Here is a 22,731-nt window from a genome sequence, read left to right as displayed (position 1 = left end):
TGCAAGTTAAGAACTCTTTAATTACAGAAAAATAGGTCTTTAATTTCATATCAGTTATCATTTTAGACAAGCAATTTCAGTATGATAGTCCATGAAAAACAAATGCATACACTATGGAAGTTAAGAGCTCTCAGTGAAGTCCCCATAACATAGAAAGTTGTAGTTGAACAAAGCTTCCTATCTGGTTGAACTTCAGCAACCATCATTGCACACAGTTAAGTTCCTTTAAAAGGTTTCATTTAAAATTAGAGTTCCTTTAAACAGCTGGAGGGAAAGGCACTTAGTATTGCAGTTTCCAGAACATGATTTGTTTGTCTTCCCCTCCTGTAATAACACTGTTGCACTGTTCATTCATCCACATGGATGTTACAGCACCTGGGAAAAAACCCAAACAACACACAAGTAAATCCAAATGCAAATAGGTGTGATACTCAAGAAGACAGAATAGATCTTCTTAAGAGAGTTGATCTTTGTCTGATCATTGGTCTGGATTACACTGACACCATATATGCTAAGAATTTTAGTAGGCATCTAGGTGGCTGCTCTTATTCACAGTAATGATCTCACACTCCATTGCCTCAGCTGACTTTGTGTACTAGAGGGACAACATCAGCTGCAGTGAGGAATGCAGGGGGCACACTAGGAAAAGAATTCCTGGTGAAAGTGAGCTTTTTCGCTCTGCCATTAGTACTTCTCATGTTAGAAGTATATTCACATCTGGTACCAAATGCCTAGAAGCCCACTTCCAAAGATTCCCCAGCTACAGAATGATCTCTACACAGGTCAAGTTCCAGAGTACAAGCTTACAGTGGGGAAGTTTGAAACAACTGTTCTTAGTCAAATAGCATTAAAAACCAAACGAAATAAAAGCGAGAAGTTTTTCTCCTTCAAACAGCTAATGGTTGCTAATGGAGTAAGACTATACAGATACATTTAATCAGCCTAGAAATCCCCATCTAAAACTATTTCTCTAGTGAACTTTACTTAATTTGTTGTTAGACTCAGTCTGGATAGACTGTGACAAAAGATACAGTACAGTCTGTACTATGCTTTGATGGCTATGAGGTAGAAAAATGTTGAATTTGAGATGTTGTGTGAATTAGAAAAACTGAAAGTAATTTCCCTCTCGCCAGTATTGCAAACAGCAATATTCCTCCATTGTTATTAGATTTTCTAGGAGGCTCATATGGACCTCCTTTTAGTTCTGGTGTTCCAGGTAACTCTAACATCAGGAACGGCCCACTGGCTGAGCAGATGGCTCTCAAAATTTTTCAATTATTATTCAGTTAATATTCGATTAACAGAGCTGAAAAACAGGAATCTTCCATTAATTTTGAGAATAAGAATAGTTCAGGCATACCTGTATGTCCTTTGATTCTTTCAGTAACTTTTCCTCCAAGAAGGTCCCAAATCAGTAATTCACCAGACTGAGCTCCTGATAAGATGGTGTTTCCATCCCATTTGAAGCATCTGCAAGTCATTCTGAAATCAGTTCATGTCAAGCTTTTGTATAATGAGAGCCAAACATTTCCAAACTAAGTCAAAAAAGAATTGAAAATAGAGGTACAAAACCAAAGGATACTCTACCCTTTAACACAGTCTTTCTGGAAACATTATTCCCAAATTATTTTAAAGGGTCATGACCCAGACTTGCTTCTCTGACTGCCCTAGATCCAGCCAGACCTTCTCCCCACCAAAGGATGAAACATATTTCCATAACAGAAGACCAGTCAGCTACATATATGTATGATATCCCAGTAGTCTCATGAGCCACCACTTTCACTTCTGCCATTTCATATTCCTGAAACACTCACTTGAACTGCAAAGATGACTTTCAGGTAAACAACTAATAAAAATATATATGTGCATATGCATATATATTTATGTATACCCACAAAAAAAAAAAAATGAACAAGTGTATTCCATGTATGGCTGCTATATTTTTACTCCAGTAACTGAGGAAGCATTCCATATGTTTACCTGAGAGACCATAAATAACTGTATGCTTTTCAGTTTGTGAAAAAAATGATCAGTCTTTAAATGTAACAGCCAAACTTTCCTTAAGATTGTTGAAATAAAAAGGAAAAATTAAAAAAATAAATTAGTATTAGTGACAGATATGATTTAAATAAGAGAACTGTCTCCTTGCTAGACATTTCCATAGCTCAGCTGCTGTAAGAGCTGGTTAGCTATAGCTGTCATCATTTTTTATGGACCTTAATGTTATTGTTGAAAAAAACCCCAAAATAGTTATTTACTTAGATATTTGTTTGGTTTTTTTCCCAGTTTGGAAAGCTTCATCCTAATGCACACAACATGCTAGAATGTCAGACTTTGTACTCTAAAAAGTAATCCACTAAAACAAAGTTGCTGGCATTAGTGCTCTTTCCACTCTGCTATCACCATCTCCACAGTTAGCTAAGTTGGCTTTGCAGCTTTGTCACATGTACGTTTTCAGCATTACCTCTGTGGCTCATCAGTAGTTGCAGAAGATATAAGCATTCCAGTTTGTACATCTATTACTTTAAAACAAGAGTCCTCTCCTGTGCTGAGTAGATGTCTGCTGTCTGTACAAAAGAAGAAAGCAAACAAACAAAAAAAAGCATGTTTAGATATTCAGTTCTTGTTACTAAAGCAGTCTGTGATACAGCGTGTTGGATGTAACATTGCCTGACCTACTTGTCTCTAAATAATTTACTGCAAGTTAAGTCTCCAAGCAAGCAATGATAAAAAAGATTGGTTTAGAGTCTAGACCACTGGTCTAGAGCCTAGCACAGCCTTGTGTACAATTACATTGTTTATAATGGAGATGTGTGGCAATCCAAAACATCTTACCACCCGCTTAAAGTAGTGATTCCAGTAACATGGGTATGTTGCATGGTGTCAGGAATACGATTCCCTTAGAAATTGCCAAAGGTGCATATTAAAATCTGAAATCCAACGTACCAGGACTAAAAGCAGCATCAAATACAGTCCCAGAATGACATGGCAACTGGTGTAACACTGTTGCTGTAGTAACATCCCAAACACTAATGGTACCGTCTTTGGTTCCAGATGCCAGTAGAGTATTTGCAGCATTAAGGTCGATTGTATTTACCTAGAAAGTTAAACATTCAATGATTTTCCTATTCTTTCATGTCAGCCATCTTGAGACAGGTTTTAAACATAGACAGAACCAAGCCCATTGTCTGTAAGATGATATTTTATTTACAAAAAGCTTTCAATTTAATTCTGCAACATTCTTAATTAGGTACAACTATGAAAAATCCAGACCATAAAAAGTAAAAAATAGGTTGTTTTGATGATATCTTAAAATGCTTGTGGTTTGCAGAATCAGAAATGCTAGGTGACATTTCAGATTACTTTTAGTTCCCATATTGTCCATTTAAATGTAAGACTTTACCCTTAAGGGTAAAATTCTTTACTTTTAAAAAATTTCCTACCCATCAGTTGTTTCCAATTCTCTTCAGTACAGTTCTTAAATGTTACCAGAACTGTTTCAGTATTTGCCTACGTTGTGACCTGTTAAAAAACTATTAAGAAGGTTTAGAACACAGTAATTCTAAATATCTTACTAGATTGATGTTAGAGGCTATAAACAAAGTGTGCAGTTACACATTTATGATTCACTGCACACAATATGTATTTATAGTGAAATTCACTAAGATATTTTATAGTATGGTAAACAACTCAGAGGAATTTTTTCATTTGCTTGCCTTACGTTAAGGGGCAGCTGTAGCAATCAAAATATCTGAAAAAGATCAATCTGCTTCCAAAACCAAAGAAGCAAACAAACCCCCCCCCCCAAACCTCCCTGCCCCCATAGGGACATACAAGCTGAGCAAGGCAAATTAAGAAATCTCTGTTTATACAAAGAAATTTAAACCTCTGTTGCTTCAATCCCCTGAAGAGGACCTTTCAACTCAGGAAGCAGGGGACACTGGTACAGGACACATCAGACAAAGAAAACCCCAAAATGAAACAAAAAGCCCCTATACCTATTTCCCAAAACATGCCTTCTTAGCCCCCTAACCCAATCCTTGTGCTTTACCACTAGATCATGATTTTGATTTTAAACGAGCAATTAATTTTCTTATTCTAAGTTAGAATATCAACATACTTACACTAACATCATGCTCTAACTCTGCAAGCAGTTCGAAGTGGTGTTTTTTATTGCTCAAGGTCTCTCCAGGAACACAATGCCACACCTACAACACAGATAGGTTTGCTCAAGGAAGCATTAGTATAAACCCTGATGAGTTTCCTCTGAGTTCTCAGGATACAAGGAGGACTTGTGCTCACTGTGGGCCTTGCCTACGTGGCAGAACACAGCAACAAATGACACCTGAACTCATCTACCCTAAGCAGAGCCCTCCTGTGCATGGGTATATCACTGCACTGAATGTGTACTTATCAAAAAGCCACACACAAGGCTTTGGAAAATTCTTTTCTGTCTCTAATTCCAAATTATCTTTCCACCTAACTGTAGGCATGCGCTTTAGATTAGCAAGTTTCTGGTCCCCTTAGCTGAAGAACATAAACTACAAAACTATTAAACATTTTAGAAGCCTATTCCGCTCAGGAGAAAGAATCACCACTCAAAGTCAGAAAACATTCCAGTTCCTCCAACAAATACAGTTTGCCTTCAAAACCCCCCTGTTTACAGTAAGTTAGAATGAACAGATTTTCTTGAAAAGTAACACTTAGCTTTGAAACAGTTGAGATAAAACTAAATGAAGAAGATATTCTAGAAATAAACTTACTGTGATACTAGCTAAGTTATTATTCTAGTACAGCAGGTATATCCACCCCAAAGCATTTGGCTGGCTGCATTTTATAAAGTGCTAGCTATAAATAGTTATGGAAGTGTAACAAACCCATCTACAAACCTTCACAGTGGAATCCCAAGATGCAGAATATAAACGCCCATCACACCAATGGATCTTACTGACTGCATCATCATGTCCCATTAGGATGTCTTGCTGTCTTCCAAAGGCAACTGAATAAAAATATCTAACAGAAAAAGGTTATAAAACCATTCCCATCTTCATGAAACTTCTTTTTTTTTCCTAAGTAAAGTAACTTTGCTTCTGTAGTTTCTAACAGAAAGCTAGTGGAAAAAAATATAAAATAGACACTGTGTTTTAACAATGAATTTCTATATCATTATCTAAACCCACAAACATAACAACCAAGACACTCCATGCAATTCAATAAAGTCAATAGGAAGTAAATACACACATATGATTGTCCCATGAAGAACTTATGACAGTGGTATCTCCTGGTAAGATTAGACAAGATGACAAAGCCTGTAAGAAAAAGAAGTAGTGTTCAGTTTCTTACCGCAAATACAAAAGAAGTGCATAAACATGCTTTTGGAGAATAAGAAGCATTTTAATCTTCTATAAACATAACATGCAAGTGTTATATGAACACTAATCAAGAAAAATCCTGGACTCTGGACACTGAACAAGAAGAATATTTAACTTCTCCTAAATAAATGTAGCACTGAAGTTCAGAAATACATGCAGAACTGATGGATCTTCTTTTCAAATGCTGGTATTTCAAGGACATGGTATGTAATTCCTCATTCAGGAGAAACTGGGTCAGCTCTTTATCTTGTAAGCCGCTGTCAATTCTAGATGCAAACAACTAACAGAAACCAAAAATGAAGGTTTCTTTTGATGTTTGCTGTCCTTCACAGCTACTTATCAGCCCAGCTCTTTCAACGAACAAATGTAACTACCTAATTCCTAATACTCTCAAAAAGAAACATTATTTACAGAAACCTGCTCAGTTACATTACCATCACTGGAAACAACAAGGCAAAAAAAACCAAACCACCAATCAGACCAGTGCTTCTACTAGTATCATTACTGGTCATATTTTAGATCTGTTTGAAAAACAGCAAGCTGCTGGACTGTAAAGACTGTTTCTTCTAGCATTGCTGCAACAGATCAGCACTAAAACTACAAAGAGGAGAAGAATAAAAGAGTGTACAAGGCCTCCTCATGAAAAACAGACTTTTGGCTTAGGAATCAGAGCTCCCTTCTTACAGTGCCAAGAAACAATGTTCCTAACTTTCCCTTTGCTAAAGCATTAGGAATTGCTGTATCTAGATTCACCTGCTACCATGTCCCATGGCAGACCATAGGGTCTTGATCCTGCAACTTACTTGGTGACCAGTTAGCACATGCTGTGACTTCTATTTGGGCAACCCATTTGCCATTCTTGTTTACCCTAGAAATGATGGTACAGAGAAAGCTATCCATTTAAGTGTCTTGCTGCAATCAAAGACTCTGAACATGACAACTGGGAGTGTAACTTTATGACCTAGGTCTGGCCACAGTGCTCAAGTACAGAAAAAAAAATCAAATTCAAAATGTCTTTCCAAGCTCTGTTTTAGGAGCAGGGGGTTGTTCAGAGGTTGCTGAGATCGCTGCTCATTGAAGAAGCATGGCTCAAATTCACCCAGCACAGATTCCACTCCCTGTGCTTGGTTTTCTTCTCCCAGTTGACTGACAGCCTTCCAACACTTGAGTGCAGTAAGGCAATGCTGAATGTGAGCACATGGGAGAAATCTAAGCTTTGTGATTCTGGTCCCAGTGGCAGCTCAAGGTTGCTCAGGAAGACTAGTCTCTGCTCACACCAGACCAGCTTTGTCTACCACAAGCCCTTACCCTGGACAGCAGGCCAACTCAGAACAGAGCTAGTGCAGAAGTAAAGTGAAACCATTTAATGCTCCTTCCCCATGTTTGCAGAATGTGCTCTGTCTCTCTGGTGGCCTGACAGAGTTTCGATTCACTCTGCTAAATTATTCACACAGCACAATTGAGTAGGCAGAGGAAAGAAAAGAAGCATTGATGTATGCTAAGAGCCATCTCTCTCAGCAGCTTTCAGAAAATTCCCAATGATCTTGTTTTTATTTTGACAGCAACTTACCATGTTTGAAAAGGACACACTTCTCTGGATAGTTTTTGATTCTTTGGAAAACATCTTCAAAGTTGAATCTGGGGAAGATGGAAAAAATAGAAGATAAAAGGACAATTTTATAGTAGAGAGGATAATAATTTTGCTCTTGGTTGAATATTCAAATACCTTACTATGAAAAGCAAATATAGGTTTCTCATAGTCTGAGAAACTTTGTGACTTGGGCCTGGGACTACCCTGTTTTGAACCAGTTACCTGCCCATTAAACTCTAGGAGAACTCTGGTATCTAAATGGAGGAATTTCTATTATTATCTCTTATTACCAACATTATCTTCCCAAGCCTAGATAATATTGAAATCCTTGAGTCAAAGTCATCTGAAAGTGAACAAATTCATATACTTGAACTATTTAATTACAGGAAATATGTATTTAAATTTCATGCCATTCTGTTCAAAAACAAACCTGCACTTGGTAAATACCTGTGTAATAATACTTACCTTGGGATGTAGTGAAAACAGAAGACCCACTGCAAGGGACTGCTATTCCAGTAATTGCCCTGTTTAATACAAATAAGCTTGTAGGTGACTTCATAGGTTTTAAAACTTAACTACCATACTATAAATAGACTACAGTTGAAATCTGTTATTTGATCTCTGTAAGAACTAAGACATTCAAGGAGATTAAAGGCACTGCAGTGGTGTGTTATCTCTCCTAGAGAAAAAATTTATCTTGATACAATATGTGAAACACTAGTACAGGACCCCCATAGTGTTCTGCAAGAACTTCGTCCTCATCAGAAAGGATGCTAACAATCTGGTAACAGAAGCCCTTTCTCAACTACAAATATACCTTGTTTTATGGACATAATGATATTTTCCTAGATTGGGTTGCAATCACCAAAAAAGTAGCTGGCCAGTAGTCTGGCCACTAGGACAAGGGATGGGGCCAAAGAAAAAACTGTTCTTTGGAATATAGCTGACATTGTTCGTTATTCGGTATTTTCAAAGTTCACCTGAAGTGGCCCTGCTGACTCTTGACTCCCTAAGAATCCATCAGAAGAGTAGTTTGGTACCTGGATTAACTGAAAACCTATAGCTGGAGACTTGGCAAACTGCTCACACAGCAGCAGCTTGAGGTGTACAGTAGCTGAAGTTAAGTGTTTAACCTTTCAAATCAGATGGGATGAAGAAGTTAGGTCCTCCTGGGGTTATAAAAAAAATAAATGGAAGTCTTTATCTGGCTGCTGCTTCAGGTACTGAAATAGTAATGAACTTAGCTCTAGCTCTGCATAAGGAGCAACAACAACAACAAAAATCAACCTGACAAATACCTTTTCTGGATTGATAACCCACCATATACTCAGACTCATCTTGCATAATCAAATCAATAAGCCATCTCACAAAGAAAAGTATTTACCTGAAACCTTAACCCATCATTCAAATTGACACACAGACCCCCACCCCAATTAAATGGAAGAATTTTGACTGAAAAGAATAGTACCTACTCTTTGTGAATTTTATATTGCTTATCTAATTTTAATTTGGCAATATTGTTCCAGGCAAGTGTTATACTTTCTTCTGTCAAATCCTCAAATGATTCTTCATTTGGAGAAACTGCAATAAAATGCCACGACAAAGTTTCATCACAAATAGAAAATAAAGACAGATTTCAGATACCTAGGTAGCTGAAGTTGCAGACGTAAATATGAAAGTACAGAAATAATGCAGAGCTCCAGGAATAAGACCTTTAGGCTAATGCAGAGAGTGACAAAATCAATAACTTATTTCCAAATCTCTTCCTTAATTTCCATAGGCTTACACAGTCAAAAATAGGATTTTTCTCCCCAAACCAGGGCTTTTAAACTGCAGACTTTACAGAATATAATTCCAAAATGGAAAACAAACAAAATAGAAAAACCAAAAACTTCTCGGCAAAGATGTTTTGGTATCCTTTGAAATGCCAAGAGCTTTCCAAACCTAAAAATATTAGAAAAGCAATTTATTGCTACAATAAAGCATATGCTTTTGTTATTCTATTGCACTCTGTTTTGAATGTCACAACTTCATTTCACTGCACTGTTACAAAAGTTAAGGAGTGAAAAATGCAATAAAATTGAGGTAATGAGATGTCAATTACTATAAAAAGGTCAAACCCAAGAGGAACTGCTCACCTGTGAATTAATGACTTAGGCAGCATACCACCACATCTATTTAACACATATGACCATTATCATCACATACAACTTTCAAAGCCACTCTTGCCATCTGGATGCTACAGGCTGCCACACTAAGTAGCACTCATCTTCACTCCTTTGCTTAAAAATGAAGACCATCAAATGGTAGATGAATTGAAGACAACCAAATGAGAAAAACCTTTCCAAGTGATACCTGGGCTGAAGATTCAGTCCAATTTATAGTTAGATCACTGTACATATGAGGATGACAATAGCATCTTAGTTTCAGAGAAGTGGTGTAAATTCTGCCTTGAACAGAAGTCTGTGAAGGCATTACATATCCTTTTCTTGAAGTTATTTAATCAACTTTGTCCCTTTGTATTTAGAGGGGAAAAAAGAGTACTTTCCTTACATATTTTCATTCAGGTCATGGAAAAGGGAAAAAATTCAGATGCTTAATTTAAGCTATTATGGGTTACTTTGATAAAGCCAAATGATCACCCCAAAGAACATCCCTGTTAAAAACCTGAACAAATCTTTACACTATCTACAATGCAGATACAGTCACTGAAACTGTTGTCGTATCAGCTTGAATTTGAAGTGTTGTGAAAGGCCAGGGATGATAGCCCTCCCACAGCTTCAGAAGCAGAGGCTGAACAGTCTCAGACGAGATCACTGGAATAGAAGGCAAAATGCAGGACAAAGCAGGATGACATCTTTTCAAATTTCAAACTGGTCTTGTCCATTTTTCTTTAACATTTAGTTCATGGATTTATTTTGAGTTGGCTTACAGAGAATGGAACCAAGAGAGTTGTATAATGAGATCCTGGGGGAGAAAGATACAGAACTACTCAAAGTTACAAATCCTTTACATCATCAGTTTATCTGTTAAACATTTACCTGGAGACTCAGTTATGGAAATGCTGTGACTCGATGTTCGAGACAAGCTTTTTAACCTCGGTATTATCCTTTGAGGATGAGGGGTTGTAAACAACTGCTTTGGCGTCTGTCCAAACTCCAAAATTTGTGTCAGCAGAGCTACTTTTTCATTGGGGTCCATAATACTTCATAAAAGAAGATATATAATTAAGTGAAGGAGGCGAGTACTTTTTTCCCTTCCCGTTCCCCGAAAGCAAGGGCCTGCATGTGTAGTTACTATAGCACTATAGGCCATCACAAATTCTTACAGAACTGATTTACTACAGATTTGACAGACAGTCATATGATAGCTGCATCATTTTGTTTATGTACAATGGCAATATGCTCATCAATTGAAAAAATGAAGCAATTTCACAAAGCTGGACTGAAGAAATGTTCAAGTAACAATCTTCCAAGGCATGCTAAAACTGAGGACATGATGCTGGTTTTCTGCATATTTGGGAGCATGAAAGAATAACTACACCATTCATGTACAGAGCCCTTTTACAGCTGGCAGAGAACTTGCAGAGATATTGAAAAACTCAACTAACTGCTTTAACAAAAACATTCAGATTCTTGATAATTACCTGTTTAAATCCACTCCTCCTTCATAAGTTAATGGGTGAAACACTGGAAAAAAAAGTTTATTTGTACAATGTAGGTATACAAGGCTCATTCTGTTTGTCTTGCTCTAAAACAAAGCTTTGTTTTTTACTCATCTTGGCTATGTTTAAGCAACTAAGCTGTTTCAGTGGGCTACAGAGTTTGAGGTCTTATGTTTTAATCATGTTTTTTCAACCTGAAAAAAGTTTAGGATTTCTAGGAGACTCTTGGAAAGTTTCAAAAGAAATCAGTCCTTTTCATAAAGGAAGGATGACTCATTTAAGCTTCGTTAAATACCTTCCCCCAGTTAATGCAGAAATAGATAAATAACAGTTGCATAACTGGATCTCTGGTTAGTTTTTAGACAAGTAACAAAAAGTAATGAAGAATGATCAGAAAGGTCTGTGTATTCACCTTTTCATTTGCCATGATGTGAATTACTTTGGGGCTTCTGCATAAGAACATTTACTTTGACATAGGTTCATTTACACACAGACCCCTTCTGTCTCTTATCTACTCAAGTATCTGCAATTCATTATGCTAATAAAATCCACACTGCAGCAGAAGCAGCATATTATGCATAAAATGCTCTCATTTGAGAGGTAAAAATAGAGGTGCCATAACTTATATGCTGATTTACTGTATTTAAAGCCTCTGATATATTGTAATTGACTTTTACATTCACAGCATGACTGGCTGCCAAACCCTGAAATTCTAAAATACAGCCAAATCATGCTTTAAGGACATGTGGGAAAGTACACTAAAAAGAAAGGAACAACAACAACAAAAAAAATAAACCAAACCCACAAAAAAAACCCACCACCACCACCACCACCCAAAAAAAAACCCCCAAAAACAAAAAAACCACCCAAAACTAAAACAAACCCCAAAACCACCCCATCACCAAACAAGCTACGCTATCTTACCCTGGAAGCAAATACTGACTACCAAATGAGGAGTTGCTTATTCCTTCTGTCTCCACCACTGTAATAAGGTTTTCTTTCTAAACTTTTTCTCTCTTGTTAAGTGTAAATTATCTCAACATTGTGTTGCTTATAATCCTTCAAAAGGATCACTGCTTCTGGAGTAAACACCATAAAAATACGATCTGCTAATCTTCCCTTACTATGAGGACATTTCCTTATTGTTTAGTAACATACACAGCTAAATATCAGACTGCCGAATAAGTTAATAATTGGTATTACTATTAGGTTTAGATAAATACATCAACACGGCAATCACATAACCACATTCCCCTTTGTAAGCACCCACAGTGCCTAAACACATGTTCAGAATAAGATTGCAAGCAGTGAAACTTCCCACATGCAGTAGTATATAAGTAGACAAGGACAAACCCACAAATCCTTCTTTCTTGCTCCTAAAGTGCTTTAGCCCATTAGCCCATTCTTTCCCTTGCTAGTTCTCTCAGGAGGAGGGGGAATATTGCATTGAAATTCCTATACTGCAATTGAACTGGGGGAAAGTTAAAGACAAGTTTATGTGGAGACCCTGCAGACTCCCATTTTAAATAGGGAAATACTAATTCCATATATTGCCACACCATGCTGTGTGAGCAATTTACAGCAATGCTATAGAATTTTCTTGCCTACCACCCTTAAAGATGCAAATCACCACAAAGGCAATGTTACCAGATACGTCATTATTTCCAGTACTGAACAACTGCATTCCTTTAGGGATCAAGCATTCAAAGCATAGTTATGAAAGCTCAAAACAAAACAAGCCTTAGATATCTTATTATTTACCATTCCTGCCTAATTGAAGCATCCCTTTTTTTGCTATTTCCATAAAGTGTGTATTTACCATTGTGAGCTGCAACTGCTTCACTTCCTTTCTGCTTGTAGCCAAATATTATGTCAATCCATTCATGAAGATGTTCTGATACATACTGACTTTCTAAAGCCTCTTGGCTCTTCTGAAGAAAGTCATCAGGACCTGACAAAAGAAGAGTTAATTAAAGGAGAAGATAACCCACTCAGTATTGGTATGCACCTCTGTTCCTCCTCCTTCTTGAAAAGCCAACCAAACACCCCACACAAAATCTCAAACATTTTATAAAAATTAAAAGCAACTATTAATTATGTCAATGTTTTAAAGAAAGAATTCCTTTAGAAGAAACCATAATGCACATTTTTGAGGAAGAACCACCATTCCAGGAATCCAGATAACCTTGAATTAATGTATATAATACAAGAAGTTTGACTATTATTACCTGATGCCCAAGGTGGAAGCTCTACATCTTCAACTATCTTTCCACCCTGCCTTTTTCCCAAGTCCAACTTCAAACTGTTTACTAGAAAACTAGGATCGTTTTCATAAAATTCCGGAATCAACTGGAAGTTAAACAAACAGACAACAAAAAAAAAAGCAAGTTTTGAGATTAGTTTTGATCACTTAAACAGAATACATTCAGTGTAAAGAAAGTTACCAAAGTTCAAAGTTCATGTGTCAAGTCCTAAAGCTGAGCACTAATTTTCCAAGTTTTACCTACAAGGCAGTTCTCTGAACTAAATTGCTAAATTCAGAGTGGCACACATATTTTAACATGTAATGTGTGACATATAAACCCATAATATCTAAGAGTATCTTTAGAACTCTTATTGCATAGCTACCTTCTCATTTTCAAAACATCAAGTAAGAATAAAGAGAAAAATCTAGAATAAAACTAGAATTGTGACAGAAGTTTCAGTGGTTAAATCAATTATTTAAATACCATCATAGCTAACCATCGACTATAGACTTTTTTTTGTCACTGTATTAAATAATGTTTCCTTGAGAAAGGAGTTTAACAGTGCTCATTATCTGACAGTTCATTACTCTCAACATATTCTACAAGTTATAGTTTCTTAAGGCTCAAAAAACTAAGATACTACTTCTAGAGTTTAACTTCTCCAGATGTAGTATTGCAATACAGCCAAATCTTTATAAGATTCCAGTAGACAATACATAAAATTACATCTTTGCAGCCTTAATCCACTCTGGTAATTCCCATTTATTTCCAGTAACATTCACAATGATATTTCTGCTAAACTAAAAGCCAGAAAGCAGACACAGGCAAGCAATCATGGAGTTATAGAATTGATACAGGATTACAACAGCATTCATAAAGCATTCATAAAATGTAATCATCAGCCTTAAAAAAAAAAAAAAAAAAAAAAAAAACAAAAAAAAAAAGGAAACAAACCCACACAACTGAAAACCACAAACAACAAAATAAAAAAACACCAAACACACCCCAACCAAAAACTCTCAGATCAACAGGAGATGAGGAAGCATAGCACAGATAACAAGAAACACTTGAATAATTTTCCAGACATTTACCTCTTTGAAATCTGTCGCACCATCCAAACAGTTTTTCCAGGTTTCTGCAATACTAGATGATACAAAAAATAAAAAATTATTTTTAAGGCTTTGCACTCCCCATTAGTGCGTATTTGAAAACAAAACCAGACTAGTTATATACATAATATAAACAAACCTATTGAACATTCTGTCAGCGTGATCAAACTTTCCATTCTGCAGGCAGAGCATGTATTCTGGAGCTAAGGAGAAAAAAAATCATCAGCTTGCTCCAAGCCTTGTATGCTTTGGAGGTAATTGTCTGCTCAGAGAGCATGTAAAAGCTGTCTTACCAACTCTAACGAGATAAAACAAAACGTAACCCGGAGATGAATAATGGCTTCCATACATGAATTTAGGCTCTGGCATTTCCTGATAACGTGTCTGCAACATAAGAAGAAAGAGATGTCTGTTTAAAATCAGCAGTCCTGCTTTCCCTCAATACTAAACACATACACATTTTTTAAAGGCACAGATTAGGGCCCTCAATCATTTTTCTAATGATAAACTCTTAAGTTCTAGTAACCATGCAGCTTTAATCAGAGCAAATCAATGCAGCAAAACAGTTGTTAAAACTGATCATCCAGAACTATCAGATATTCAGGCTTTTTTCCTCTCTCACTTTCACATGTAACTGCAACGACTCAATTTCCAAGGTGTGCAAACAGACTTCCTTTTTGTCTTTCACATGAAGTTTAGTGAGAGTATGGAAGAACATACTGACTTAATTCAACCTGGAATATTCCTTCTTGTCTGAAGCTCCTGTGTGTTATCCTAAAATCTATCATAACCTAAACAGAATGACTTTTACTGCAGTAAATATGAGGCAGATAACAGTTTGAGAAAAGTCAGATTTTAGAAAGAAAACTTTATCTACTATTACTGAAAGCATAATATTGATCATGTTCTTACCTTCCGCAACCTTAGGAAGCTGTATGATTTTGAAACATCTTATTTTTTTTATCAATATAATGCAGTTATTCTGTCAATAATTTTTTCTAATGCTTTATTAAGAACTAATAAAGGTTCCAGCACATTAAATATAGTTACGTTCTGTAAATTATTTTGGCATAATTAACTTTCCATAGGAGACAATGATTTTATAGAAAGAATTAAAACCCAAGAAACTGAGGACCTTTTAAGTCTGTAACTATGCATTTGACAGCTTATGAAAAGAAAGTCTACCTACTTTGAGAAATGGAAAAACTTGGTGCACTATTATCTGCATACAGAATTTTCAAGTTAGTGCTCTGATCTCCATGGATCCAGATTTCCACCCTTTGAAGTACTCTCTCTCAAATTCAGCATTTTTCTTAATTGAAATACTTCAGGTTTCTACCACTTTTTCTTGTTTTTTTTTTCAAATATATTTTACGTTATGTGTTTAAATCCATTGATCTTGAAGTTTCCTATATCCACGTATGCTGATAGCATCTCAGTGCTTACCATACACAAACTTAAATGGATTTGGGGATATTATTTTAAAAGCAAGGGAAAACATTCAAAAGCATAACATATGAAAGAGAGGAAACAGATTCTAATAATTTTAAATTAGTACTGACAAAACCAGTACTGATGAAATTAAGCTGAAAATAAATGTGGTATCATTATAGGTATGTTTGCTTCTGATAAGGTTTATAGTTAGCTTTAATATCTATGTATTTCCCAAACCTTGCTGGACAAAGCTTCTTTTATTGCCAATAGGTACAAGGCCAAAAATGCAGCACATAAATGCCAAGATATACATACCAATAGCCTATCCAGCCTTTCCTTATTCAGGGCACCAACTGGTTTACTAAGGTCACGAAATGTTTCAGGTTTTGTCAGATCTAAAAAAAAATATTTTATAGACTAAGTATTCTATTAGACATTCATGTACTCTAATCAATATTTAAAAACAAAAGAAAAAACCTACCCAAACAGCATCAAAACAAACAAAAAACAACACAGAACCCCTTCAGTAATTTTCTCTCTCCCTACTAACTGCAAAATCATTAAGTCTTATTGTAAATGGCTACTCATCTTCTTCCTTCCAGGTAGACAATCTCATAATCTCTTGCTTAAGAACCAGTTGCTAATGTATGAGACAGTTACTGCAATAAATATTACCTAGGCAAGGTCTTGCTACCTGAGGCACAAAAACAGCTGGTATCACCTTCCTACTCATTAACTATTGTCAGGCTGCAGTTAAGTCCCACCATACAACCAGACTGAAGTGTTTGAGCAGGTGCTGAAGAACACCGTGAGATACCCCTACTCTACTACTTGTAGAAGGACACAATCCTCAAAAGGACCAGCTTCCCACACAAACTGCTCTAAGATCCTTAAAAAAGGAGCCTATTTAGCACAAGCCTTGTCAGACTCTTCCATTCAGCTTGCAATGTTAAGAATTATAAAAGAACACCTGGATTCTACACATTTCAGTGCATCAAAGTTGTTCCATAAAAAGTAATTTTACTGGTTCTTTTCCATTTTTTAAATTCACAGAAAGGCTTTGAATGCTCAGTACTGCTGATTTGCAAAGCAACCAAGGAGATGTTTAGTATATACTCTGTATGTGAGGAGTGCAATATTTAACAGAAAAGGATGAGGTATTTTGTCCCCTAAACCAGAGGGGAAGGTTAAGTCCACAAGAAAACATCCAAGATCACTAATACCAGATTCATTTTGATGTAACATGAACTTTATGCAGTGTAAAAGCCCCCCCACACACACATTTCAGGCTGGACATGATGCAGTAACATGCCTTTTTTATACACATACCTAATACTGAACTAGAGTAGTCTGCTATGATCCAAGGAAATACAGGATACTGGGAGAGATCGTTGCAGCTTCTATCAGCCAGATTGTTGAGATGAAGAAGATACTGGTAATTTGATATATGTCCTCGCTGCCATTGCAACATATAACTTTCAGCTGTATGCTCTGCAATATGATTTTCTAAAATAAAACAAAACATTAAGAGTTGTGACGTTTGGAGTTCCACCCCCAAATTATAATGTGATTAACATTATGCAAGATACTATAAAATAATTAAGGGCATAGTTGCTTAATAGAACAAGTCAGAATCAAGTGGCAACTTCATGTTTCAATAGCTACCATACTTCATACTTTTTAAAGATCTTTTCAAATGGGCCTAAACTACATTCAACCAAGAAAAAAAATAAAGAAGGAGTGCTGAAATGAAACAAAAAGAATGAATGAACATTTATGGAGGAACAGAAAAATGTCTCCAGCCCATGAACAAGGCTCTTGGCAATGTGGCAACCTTTAAGATTTCAAATTTCCAGAAGCAGTTCTGCTAGAGTCAAGAAAAAAATTAAATATATTTTCTTACTGGTCAACTAAGGACACCCACTAACAATGATGCGTGGAACTAAGTCATATATGTACGTGAGGAAGACCTAATTTCAGAACCAGTGAAGCAGAGACTAGAGGGAAAAGAAAACTTGAGCCCTACTTAAGAAAGTAGGAATTACGCACCCAGAGCTTCTGTTTGAATTACAGGCAGGGGCTCAAGAAATTCAAGCTGCATTACTCTCTGCTTAATAGCTGTAATATCAAGGTATGCTGCTGGACAACTGGGCTACTTATTTATTTTTAAATTGTTCCTTTCTTTGATTCAGTTTACAGTACTTTGCCAAATCCCTGAAATGAAGGACCGCAACCATGGCATGATGGCAAGAAAAAAATTTGGATTAGATCACATCAGGCCTCTATTTTAGCTCACCATAGGCTGGAAAGGCACATTCCAATCCTCCATTCACTTTAGTACTTTAAATTCTACAAGTAAAAAGTGTTAGCACCTTTAAAGAGAGGATCTTCTGCTGTCAGAGAAAGATACCGAGGTGTTACAAACACCTTTACATAAAAGGCTTTTTTTTATTTCTAAGCTCTAACAACATCATCATCATCTGCACCTTGAAATTTCATTTTTGAAAGTTATCCAGAAAACAAAGTCTGAAGCAGGGTAGCAGCATGCAGTTATTTCAATAACAGAGAAAATAATGTCAGAATCTATTTCCTTTCCAAAGAAAAATGTAAAACACTAATTCTCAGTGAAAGTAATTCCTTTGTGACCTTTCCACTTTGCTTTGTGAAGTGGGGAAAATGTCAACTGATATTTAGGCGAATTCATTAAAACAGAACTAGAGCTTTGGTACAAAAACATAATAGCACAAAATTGACATAAACATTTCCAATATTGGCAGTAAATATGAGTTTCAGTGTTTCCGTTGAAGTAGCATTACAGGAAAGCTATTAGTTTTTTTCTCCTTTTTTACCAGGACACATGATTTTTAGAAAGTTTCTGTTCACCATCTGCAAAAGACATGCATCACTCTCTAGGAATTAATGAATATAAGATTTAATAGAAATAAGAATTTAACTATTTCAGGATGGTACTTTTCATCAACTACCACTACGACTGAGGAAAGTTCAAAATGTGTGCACTGGAAATCCACCCATTGCAAGAAGTTTCTCAGTAGGATTTTTACTTGGACTAAACTGAGTGCCAAGGGGATCCATACAGAAGTCATTGTATATTCTTTCAGCAAAACACTGTTTAGCCAAGTGGATCTTATTTATCTCTTGCTTTGAAGAGAGTGTTTTGAGGGTTTTTTTGTTTCATTTGTTTGTTTGGGTTTTTTTGGTGGGTGTGTGTTAAATGACAGTGCATATCAAATTAAAAGAATTAGTTAATGCCATATCAGATTTCATACTCAGCTCTTCAAACACATATGAATAGATGCAATTTCACAACCTTCATTCTGATCTTTGTTTACTTCTATCAAAATTTTTACAGCTTCTGTTTATTCTTCTCATTCTTCCCACAAATCAACAGACCAAAAGCCAGACAAATTTCCCTTCACAAGGTACTACACATGACATAAATAAATAAATACTGCAAACCTATATATGTTGCAATAAGGAAATAGACCTCATCTCGATCTTGATAGTTGTAGAATTTCAAGTAGATGTCAGAACATAGATCGTTTTCTGTGCAAAATACTTCAAGGCCCTTAAAAGTTAACAGGGGGAAAAACATAAATGAGAGCAAGTACTAACAAGCTGTAATACTCATGTTTGTTAACAGAATATTCCAGTTACTAATATCTAAATCTTCAGACTTTACACTGGGGAGCAGTTTTGCCCACAGAGTAAACTATTTTAACTTTTCTATTTCTAATCATAAAAGCATTCAGTTTACGTCCAACTGAGCACATAGCTTTACAGCTGTCCATAGATTGACTCTGCCTGGATTAATTGAGCATAGGTAATATATTTTTTTTCCTAAGTGAATGGAGCCTATTTGGTTTAAATGCGTTTCAAAACAAAACATTTTCTACAAGACTAAAACTTCAGTGCAAACACTAAAAGCATAGAACTGAAGTTCCACTGGAGCAGTCTCATCATCTTTTAGTCATGTACAGTGGGACTCATCACTCCACATTAGCCTCTATTTGAAGCAGTGACCAAACTTCCTCCATGAATCAATCCAGAGAGAAAATGCACTATGAGAAAGAAATTAATTCTAACCCAAGATAGGTGTTTGAGATAAATGGAATTAATTGCTCCCTGGTGATACTCCCTTCTCCCTTTCCCCTATACTGACTGCTTATGAAAAAAACTTTTCATCCTTGTCAGAGTTCACTCTTTCTGTTTTCATCTTTTTGACAACATAAGGAAATAAAACACTTAAAAACCAGAAGGGATCATCGAGTGCCGTTCACTACTTAATCTAGAGCTCTTAAAAATTCATGGTTTTTACCTAACAATTCACACAGTTTCAGCAGGTCATTTTAAGAAACAATATATACAGCAAGACATGAAAATAAAATAAATATTTGAGCTTACCAGTGGCATTAGCCCATGTCTTCTTTTATAGATCCGGCGCACATTTTGCAGTGTTATTTGTACAACCGGTTTCTGTGGGGCATGAGAGGGGAAAGCAAAGATGGAGACATGCCAGCAGGTTTATGTTCTACCTTACCCTCTCCAGACAATCTGAAGTTTTTGCTAACTATAAATACTAGCAACATGAAAACAATATCCATCCATGTCATTTTAGCAGTGGAATAGAGATGCTAAGCAGTCACATTAAAAAGAGGAAGTTTGTCTTTGCTGTTGTTTTTTGCCTGAGTAGCAAAGTAGTTTAAGAATAAATAAACCACAGTGTATTATCACCCGAGTCTGTCACCAGTTGCAATACTCATGCAAGAGAGAAGCAGCACACAACAAACGATATTAAAAGTAAGGAAGCCATTGGGCTGCTGGGCAAACTGTGCCAATGGTGCCACCTGGCGGCTGAAAAAATGGCACTGTCATCTTCCACTGTGAGACACATTTTCCTTGCCTGGACATACTTCTAGCATGTCATATAATCATAAAAAGAGTTTGGTTCAGAACAGATCTTTAAAGAACATCTAGTTCAACCCCTCTGCAACGATCAGGGACGTCTTTAACTAGATCAGGTTGCTCAGAGCCCAGTCACATCTGACCTTAATGTTTCCAGGGATGGGGCATCCATCATCTCTCTGGGCAAAGCGTGCCAGTGTTTTACCATCCTCATTGTAAAAAACTTCTTTTCTATCTAGTCTGAATCTAGTCTCTTCTAGTTTAAAACTATTACTCCTTGCCCTATTGCAACAGGCCTTGCTAAAAAATCTGTTCCCCAAATTCCTCCTCCTTTGTCAAACACACTTGTATTAGGGAGAGGTTTGAGGATATACTGTTTTAATTGGTATTCTGTGATTGGCTAATTGTCCTCCAAGGTCGCTTGAAGGAGAGATTGAGGAGGAGGAGGATGAAGTAGCACCCCCAGACTCAATTAAGAAAGACCCCCAAAGCATACTGCGCGTGCGTGAGGGGATTTCCGAAGTTCTCATGCATGCGCAGAAGAGCTGCACTTACATAACCGGGAGGCGGGACTGAGGGCCTCTGGCTGGGTGGTGCTGGCCACACCTGGGAGGCTGTGGTCACTCAGTTAATTGTATAAAAGTAGATAGTGCTTTCTTGGAGGGGAGTTAACTTCACACCAAGGACAATGTTGCCTTTTGGCGGGGACGCCTGCCAGTTTTGTGAACTTACTGACTCTCCAAGGATGCCGCTTCTGCTATGGGTAATTATAGGCATGCTAGGTCGGTAAGATAACTTTTTGGGCAACAGCTGGGTAACTGGGGCTTATTTCTCTCCTCCTTCCTCCCTTTTGGGTTTGTTTGTTTTGTTGGCCACCCTCTTGGTAATAAATCTTGGTTTTTGTTAAGCTTTCAATGGTGTCTGGGTTTTCAAGCTTCAGTATATCCTCGAACCTCTCCCTAATACACACACTTCTCTAATTCCCTTTTCCATTTTCTGTACTAGCTTCAGACTTTCCTTCCTCTTGTCACAGACATGATCCTCTAGGTCAATGTTTCTTTTAGAGCAGTCAGAGTTTTTGCTTCCTTTTCTCTGTTCCTGGGACTCCAGACTCCTTCTCTTAATCTTCTGCTTGTCTTTTCCTTGTCCTTAGGGCACTCAAGTTAGGCAGATTCCTTTCTTCCCCCCAGGGTACCCAGCAGATGAGAGCATAGAGGTGGGCTCAGGTACTGAGCCCTGTGGAAGGTACTAGCAGCCCAGCATTGGGATTAGAGGATGGGTCTAACTTGGTCCTTCAACCCTGGCCAGACACTGCTCTACCAGCCTGTGGGACCAGTCATATCCGGATGGAGCAACAGCAGGGCTGCTGATGCAAACTCACAGGCTGACAAGCAAATTGGGAAAAAAATTAGCCTGACAATAAAAATTTTCTGGTAATTGTGCCACTGCCATGTCCATATTGAAGGTGTTTCACACAATCATAGCTAAGTCAGTAGCTTGCTAAGACTATCGCTGCTTTTTCTGTGACAAAGTTCCAAAGCAGAAATCTATCTGCAACAGGTACTCAGTTTTCCTCTAGAGAAAGAAACGACGAGTTTAAAAGAAAACCTTGCTAACATCTTCCAAAGTAAACTACATGTATCTAAAGCTCTCACTAGGTAGGAACGGCATCACAGAGTAAGATTTGGAAATTTATCTTAAATGAAGTGTTACAAAAAGTGATCTTCAAATATTAATAGAGAATGAACAAAGGACATTTTGTGCTTTGTCATTAGAAGGTAAATTTTAAGCAAGTTAGCACAGAATAAAGCCTCAGAAGAAGAGATACACTGAATGCAACAGAGCAGAACAGATCAAAGAAAACTAAGGAGCTTCTGATTATAACTGAAAATAGAGTCTTCTTGGAGATACGCTCTATGTGCATTTAAGAAAAATAGTACAGAAAATTAAATCTGCCACTAGCAGGGCAGCGTGCTCATGTTGTATGCAAGATCATCTATGAGACACTTACAGGATATCCATTAAGAGGCTGGAAGTACAAGTTAGCATCAGTAACGCACACATGCCCTGGATTAGTCACCAGTGGCGTCACCATTTCTGCTTTACATTCCATATGCAGCGTTTCAGAAATGCTTTGAAATCTACAAGTGAAGAAAAGGAGTAAGTTTACCTCCAGTTCTTACTTTGGTAAAGGCACCCTTAAATTCTTTAGAAAGGTTTTAGGTTAGCTTATAGCCTTGGAACATCAGAAAGGGGACTTCGGGAAGGCTATATCACACAGGAAAAAAGTTCTTTGTTGAGAACTCTACTTTAACAGGCACTCTGGAAAGGAATGCTGCTGCAGGAAACCGGTTGACTTTTCTATACAGTTTTATTTGACATATGCTGATGC

The 22,731-nt window shown here is 36.9% G+C and overlaps 1 protein-coding gene across 3 annotated transcripts in view; it reads right to left on the bottom strand.

The window, feature by feature from the left end:
* The window catches only part of NSMAF (neutral sphingomyelinase activation associated factor), a 39,602-nt gene continuing 16,871 nt past the window's right edge, over positions 1-22,731 (bottom strand). The window contains exons 10-31 of one of the 3 annotated variants that reach the window (XM_027707989.1): positions 22,351-22,480; positions 19,839-19,910; positions 18,894-19,002; positions 16,746-16,922; positions 15,732-15,811; positions 14,276-14,366; positions 14,122-14,185; positions 13,965-14,016; positions 12,856-12,976; positions 12,447-12,578; positions 10,610-10,652; positions 10,005-10,168; positions 8,436-8,544; positions 7,429-7,487; positions 6,943-7,010; positions 5,242-5,309; positions 4,890-5,013; positions 4,125-4,208; positions 2,947-3,097; positions 2,465-2,567; positions 1,361-1,482; positions 1-375 (exon numbers count right to left, since the gene is read on the bottom strand). In XM_027707989.1, coding sequence (XP_027563790.1) covers positions 281-375; positions 1,361-1,482; positions 2,465-2,567; positions 2,947-3,097; positions 4,125-4,208; positions 4,890-5,013; positions 5,242-5,309; positions 6,943-7,010; positions 7,429-7,487; positions 8,436-8,544; positions 10,005-10,168; positions 10,610-10,652; positions 12,447-12,578; positions 12,856-12,976; positions 13,965-14,016; positions 14,122-14,185; positions 14,276-14,366; positions 15,732-15,811; positions 16,746-16,922; positions 18,894-19,002; positions 19,839-19,910; positions 22,351-22,480 — 2,218 coding nt within the window. In that variant the 3' untranslated portion in view covers positions 1-280. Of the gene's footprint in view, positions 376-1,360; positions 1,536-2,464; positions 2,568-2,946; positions 3,098-4,124; positions 4,209-4,889; positions 5,014-5,241; positions 5,310-6,942; positions 7,011-7,428; positions 7,488-8,435; positions 8,545-10,004; positions 10,169-10,609; positions 10,653-12,446; positions 12,579-12,855; positions 12,977-13,964; positions 14,017-14,121; positions 14,186-14,275; positions 14,367-15,731; positions 15,812-16,745; positions 16,923-18,893; positions 19,003-19,838; positions 19,911-22,350; positions 22,481-22,731 lie in introns of those variants that run through there. The other 2 variants (XM_027708051.1, XM_027708115.1) reach the window with 2 other exon arrangements.

Source organism: Neopelma chrysocephalum, unplaced genomic scaffold (genome assembly GCF_003984885.1).
Source record: "Neopelma chrysocephalum unplaced genomic scaffold, ASM398488v2 Primary Assembly neopelma1_22, whole genome shotgun sequence".
Classification (NCBI taxonomy): Eukaryota; Metazoa; Chordata; class Aves; order Passeriformes; family Pipridae; genus Neopelma; species Neopelma chrysocephalum.
The sequence above is the reverse complement of the archived record's forward strand: the minus strand, read 5'-3'. Positions and strand labels throughout refer to the sequence as shown.